General features: G+C 36.1%; 1 protein-coding gene across 8 annotated transcripts; it reads left to right on the top strand.

The window, feature by feature from the left end:
- The first annotated feature begins 745 nt into the window (after positions 1-745).
- Positions 746-5,916, top strand: LOC140975605 (transcription factor BIM1-like). 8 transcript variants are annotated; one of them, XM_073439405.1, is made up of 13 exons: positions 749-1,036; positions 1,181-1,231; positions 1,314-1,478; positions 1,642-1,725; positions 2,541-2,900; positions 3,612-3,726; positions 3,847-3,974; positions 4,053-4,161; positions 4,263-4,332; positions 4,421-4,516; positions 4,736-5,187; positions 5,297-5,449; positions 5,538-5,916. In XM_073439405.1, exons 3-13 carry the CDS (start codon positions 1,442-1,444, stop codon positions 5,590-5,592), a joined length of 1,659 nt encoding a protein of 552 aa, XP_073295506.1. In that variant the 5' UTR covers positions 749-1,036; positions 1,181-1,231; positions 1,314-1,441; the 3' UTR covers positions 5,593-5,916. The 8 variants fall into 8 exon arrangements, with proteins under 8 accessions (XP_073295509.1, XP_073295506.1, XP_073295510.1 ...); XM_073439408.1 differs by having other exon boundaries at positions 746-1,036; positions 1,181-1,478; positions 3,618-3,726; XM_073439409.1 differs by having other exon boundaries at positions 1,181-1,478; positions 5,297-5,423; positions 5,541-5,916.
- Positions 5,917-6,000: the final 84 nt, after the last annotated feature.

Below are 6,000 nucleotides of genomic sequence, written 5' to 3'. Positions count from 1 at the left end.
CCCGTGAGACCGTCTCACACAAGTTTTTGTCTTGGAATTAAAGTCCTTTAGAAAGAATTCTAGATTGTTTAAAAGTAATAATCAATTTGAAAATTTTATAAGTAAAATTTTATTGAAAAAATATGCATGTTATATGTGAAACTATGAGCTTTCAAAAAATTATTTTTTTTAAAAATATTTTATAAAATATCAAAATAAATTTTTATCTTTTTTTACATCAAATTCTCCTTACATCAATTTTCATGAATATATAATTTTATTCCAAACAATCAAAAATTCTAAATCTTATATAAGATTTTTTTTTAATTTTTCGATTATCTCAAATATGTACTCAAGTTTTTACATTCGATGACATTTTTTAATAATATATTAATATTAACTACGTATCGGAAAAAATGTAATAATTTTTTTAACGAATTAAATAAAAAAATATAACATTTGTTTTTTAATGATTTTTTTAATTTTCTGTAAAAAAACAAATAAATATTTATATTTAGAATTTATTGATCATGAATTTTTTTTAATTTATATGAAAAAACAAATAATTAAATATAATATTTAATAATAATAATTACCCCAAAGCAATTTATGCTCGGATTCCCAGAAGATTTAGCTTCAGTAAATAAGGAGTATTAATCGGGATCACCAAAATATTCGCCAACGCCGTTAACTAACGTCGTTAAATTCCTAACGGCAACCACCCCATCTCTCCAAAACGGAGAACGAGGAACAAAAACTCTGTTCTTCGACTTTTTCTGTGTGTGTGTGTATATATATATATATAATGGAGGAAAATATTCTCGCCATCTTCGGGAGGAAGAAGTTTCAGTGAGAGAGTTCGCTCGCTGTTTCTCTCACCTTCTTCCACCGAACACGATTTCCTCCTTTTCTGGGTGTTCGGGAATTGTGTTGTTTCGAACTGGGCCTACCGGCAATCTGAGAAAGTTCCTGCTTCGGATTGCTTTCATCTTAAATTTCGGGAATTTCGGAGAATCTGAGCTGAATTATGCGTTATTCGCCTTAATTGTGATTCTGGGTATGCGTCTTTTTTTTGTCTCCAGCTTTTCTTTTTTTCTCGACCTTTCTTCTGCTTTGTCCGATCTTTTGTTCGCGGTTCAATGGCTACGTGACGTGTTTTCAGTTGAATTATGAGAATATCAGTTGAGTTCTTTGCCTGCAGATTTGGTGAAGAAGTGGACAAGGAATGGAGTAATGAACTGATTTGCCCGATGTGAGATTTGAGCTGAATTCTTTTGGCGATATGTTCACATGAAATTTTTACCGTCAATGCTAATACGATCTCCACCGTGCAGACGGATCTGATTTAAATCACACTGTTAAGTTTGAATTCTGAATTACCCGTTCGAAAGGATTTTGAATTCGTTTCCGTTACCTGGTTGAAAAAATCTCCGCAATTCAGCTGAATTTTGGTTCGCTTCACATGGAATTGCCTCGACCCAGAGCTCTTGAAACTGAAGGTAAACAAAGAATCTCTCAACAAAAACTTCTGGTTTTAATCTGAATCAGGGTATTTATTTTTCATTTTGTTCGTGTATGAAAGAAAAGAAGAAATTATATCCGAGATTTTCTTATCATGGATTCGTGTAACTGATTGAGACATGATTTTTGTTACATGAACAGGTAGAAAGGCAACCCATGATTTTCTTTCACTGTACTCATCGTCTCCACCGGTCCAGCAAGATCCAACACCTCAACAGGGTAAAAGTATTTGATCTCCACTCATGCAGAAATCCCATCAGAATTTATCTGTTTAAATTTTATTCCAGCAGAAAAATCACTGTTTATCTTGGAAGTTGTGTAGATTAGCGTTGATCTTTATAGACCAGGCATATTTTCTAGATTTTTTCTTTTCGTTTTATTCTTATATAAATTTCAAGGCGTGCGAGGAGAAATAAAATAAAGAAAGAAAGAACAAAGAAAACCTGAATCGCAGATAACAATTTGCTAGATTGGGGACTGGTGAAATTTGCATGATTGTGGGTGGGGAAGAGGAAATGTCTGATGGCAACCCACGAGTGCCGCAGTTAATGTACCCGTGACCCCATTGGCGTACGTTAGATCTGGGCTCCTCTATGTTCGTGGGTGGGCCATTGGCATTGATAGGTTTGGCTTACATTTCATTTCAAATCCGAAAAGGGTGAGGTTAGGACTTAGCTGCTCCACTCCGTTTTGGCATTTTAGACAATTTCTTTTTAGTCTCTTCTTCCATGATCCATCATGTTCGAATCACTGGTAATCATGGTATTTCATCGGTAGAATCGAACCGAGGAATTTGGCTGGGATATACCATATTTTGGATATGGAATTTATATTAAAAACAAATTTGTGTTCAATCTTTACTGGACTAGATCATGCTGAAAAAGAAACACTAACTTCAGTTTATATATTGCTAGGTAAGTAATATGGTTTCATCTGGATTGATAGATTATGGATTTATAAATTCAATATATATATATGCACACACATACATATTCCCTATTGTTATGCTTAATCATCATCACGATAATCACAAATGGCAGGTGGCTGTCTTGAAACACATGACTTTTTACTACCACTGGAACGGGTGGGGAAGAATGGGACAAAAGAGGAAAACAAAGTTGAAATGAGCGTCGTCGATAAGCTTCCAACGCCAGCAGCGGAGCATCATCTTCCTGGTGGAGTTGGCACATACAGCATCTCTTATTTTAACCAAAGAGGTTTAAAGCTAGAAGGAGAAGGAAGCTTATATACGATGCAGGCAAGTAGTGCCATAAGAAATGATGAAAACTCAAACAGCAGTTCTCATATAGGGAGTGGTTTCACACTGTGGGATGAATCTGCAGTTAAAAAGGGAAAGACAGGGAAGGAGAATTTTTCCGCACAAAGACATGTTCTGCAAGGTAACCCGTTTATATTCTGAATACGGGAATGAATAATAGGCACTTGCTGTGGGAATACTGAATAGAGCTTAGTTCATGCATGCGAATATGGTATCAAGAAACATTTTTTTGCCTTACGCAGTCCATGGTGGATAAACCCTTAAAAAAAATCAATTTTAACTTGGCATTGTATTTTTGTGACCCTTCCAACATTATGAAAAGTGTTGGTTAAAAATTTTACTCCCTTAAACCTGATCAGAACGCTAGCTCCGCCCCTCATGGTAGCGCTTGGAAATTTCCTAGTAATAAATAGGTTCTCTAAAATGCTTGGCCTGAGGATCAGCATTACGATTTCGGTTTTGGGTTAGATCTTTTCATTTACAATCAAGCCTCAAGCTTCTCAAGAAGTCATGCAGCTACATGATCAAGAACTGCTACCATTTATATTCCACCAGAAAGCTGTAATTTCATTTTCAAAGTTTCGTTGTCCTCAACATTGATATGTGGCAAGTTATCTCAACTGTGGAATGGATTTTAAGAATTTTCTCTATGTCAAGCGATAGACTTCTCTTATCTCAAGCTTGAAGTTTAAATTTTTTAGTACTTGGCCTAACCGAATGTCAGCGAATTGTCTCTTTATCTGTTTGCAGTGGTCTTCATGTTGTACTAATGATGAAATTTAAAATTGAACCTTCATGACCTCTGTCTCAAAATTGATTTAATGTTTGACAGAAGCAGGTCTGAATATGGCGGGCGGGCAATGGACACCAGCGTTGGAAAGGCCATCACAATCATCTTCTAACAATAAGCATAACACCGCAACCTTGGGCTCTTTCTCATCTTCTCAGTTAGTAATTTTTGTTTATCAATTTTCATATATTTTTAAATGTTTTAGATATCAAGAACAGATATTGTTTACTTTTCATCTTTTTAAAGTCCTCTATGAACTTTTGATGTCATTTTATAGGCCAACGTCATCTCAGAAGAACCACTGTTTCATGAATGTGATAAGATCATCTAAAAATGATGAAGAGTGTGATGACGACGACGACAAAGAGTTCATTATTAAGAAAGCGCCTTCATTTCAATCAAAAGGTCTCCTTTTATTTTGTATATTGGTCATTGACTGCCAAGTGCTTGTGTTTGCACTTCTGATTAGATAAAATTTCGCAGCTAATTTGTCAGTAAAAACTGAAGCAAGGACCATAGATCAGAAGCCTAACACACCACGTTCGAAACACTCAGCAACTGAGCAACGTAGGAGAAGCAAGATTAATGACAGGCGTGTCTACGAGCTCTCAAACTACATGAGCATGCTTGCATCCAAATATGTATTCATATTTTTAACTCTAGTTTGTATGATAATTTTTCCGTGTAACTCAGATTTCAAAACCTAAGGGAGATAGTTCCTAATAGCGACCAGAAGAGAGACAAAGCATCGTTCTTATTAGAGGTAGCAGATCTTAAAATAAAATTTTCTTCTAACATCAGATATATATGATTCTTGGCTTTCAAAATTGAAGTTCACAATATATTTGCAGGTTATTGAGTATATTCAGTTCTTGCAAGAAAAAGTAATCAAACATGAAAGTTCATACAGTGTCTGGAACCACGAAACATCCAAGATCATCCAAAGAGTAAGCTTATATTTTCCAAATAGCATTTTTTTGCTTTCTCGGATACAAAATTTTCAGGTAATCCGGATGATTGTGAGTTCTATGCTTAATATAGTGTTGCATTTGTAATAAGAAAAAAATAGTCACTTTGCCTATAGCTTGAACGAAAGAATCTGCTTGTCGATGCTCTTAACATCTGCAACCAAATTAAAATAGTAATTTCATTTCACTGGTAAACAGAGGAACTGTCATATGGGTGAAGGTGTTATTGATCATTCACTATGGGCGAACACTGATTCTGGCCCAGCATCAGCGTTAGCTGCAAGGTTTGAGGAGAATAAAATCCGAGTCTCCCCTGCTATGCCAATCAACGGACAAAATTTAGTTGAATCGGACACAAGCACTGCTACCACATTCAAAGAGAAGGCTCAGCAACCTGAATTGACTTCTAAGGCAGCACCAGTTCATTTACCAATGCAATCAAGCATCTTCAATTTAGGCAGAACAAGCGCTGTAGCTTCCCCGCTCTCACCGCAACATGCATCAGATATGAATAAAGCCACATCATGGATCCCATCTCATGTTCTTCAGAACAGGTCATGTACAGATTACTGGACCAGAGATAAGCTCAAAGACCAGAATTTGGCCATTGAAAGTGGTACTATCAGCATCTCAAGTGCCTATTCACAGAGGTGAGCCTCTTTAGTTCTTTCTGTCTTTTTTGATGGAATGAGCCTCTTAGTTGTGATAGTGTGGCTTCTATGATTTGGTGATAACTTCATGAGTTTATCGTATCAACAGGTTGTTGAGTACAATTACACTAGCGTTGCAGGAATCGGGAATCGATCTTTCTCAGGCCAGCGTCTCGGTGCAGATTGATCTGGGAAAGAGATCTGACGGTGCTAATTCTTCCACATCCACTGTCAAGGTTAGGTGCTTGGGCACCTTATTCACGTAATCTTAGCAACAAAAATTATCTCATCCTACTGCTTTGCTCTTCTTTTCAACCCCATAAACTTTCGAATTCTTGCACATTTTGCAGCAGGATGATGTTCCACGAGATGCAAGTATCGGCGATGAATTTGGCCAAGCTTTAAAGAGGCTTAAAACTATCTGAACTGAATCCTAATGCAAGTGTAACAGTACAGTAATATTCTTTCGTGCTTTTATTTATTTTCCTTTTCCATCTTGACAGAGAGAAACTCCTAACTGTATCAGGAGCTGCTGTACATGTATTTTTGTGTATCTATATATATTTTTTCCCAGGAGTCTTGGGGGATACACAGATTCTCCGAGCACACATTATATACTACCTTTAATATTATGATTTTCATTACTGCTATTATTAGTAGTATCTATTTTGTTGTAACATGGACAAACCCTTCTTTCTGTTTCAAGTTCTAAATATGAAGTTTCCAATATTTTGTCGTAGGCCCTTCTTTCAGCATTATACATGCATGGTGAGTCTACATTTTCAACGAAGAACTGTTGTGATTAATGGTTTA

The sequence above is a fragment of the Primulina huaijiensis genome, chromosome 4, assembly GCF_012295235.1.
Source record: "Primulina huaijiensis isolate GDHJ02 chromosome 4, ASM1229523v2, whole genome shotgun sequence".
In the NCBI taxonomy this organism is placed as follows: Eukaryota; Viridiplantae; Streptophyta; class Magnoliopsida; order Lamiales; family Gesneriaceae; genus Primulina; species Primulina huaijiensis.
This window is presented reverse-complemented; position numbering and strand designations above follow the sequence as displayed.

Coding starts and splice junctions, on each gene's coding strand:
- LOC140975605 (XM_073439405.1), top strand. CDS start 1,442: ATGGAATTGCCTCGACCCAGAGCTCTTGAAACTGAAG. Junction 2,901..3,611: donor ACAAAGACATGTTCTGCAAG/GTAACCCGTTTA, acceptor AATGTTTGACAG/AAGCAGGTCTGAATATGGCG. Junction 4,333..4,420: donor AAGCATCGTTCTTATTAGAG/GTAGCAGATCTT, acceptor ATATATTTGCAG/GTTATTGAGTATATTCAGTT.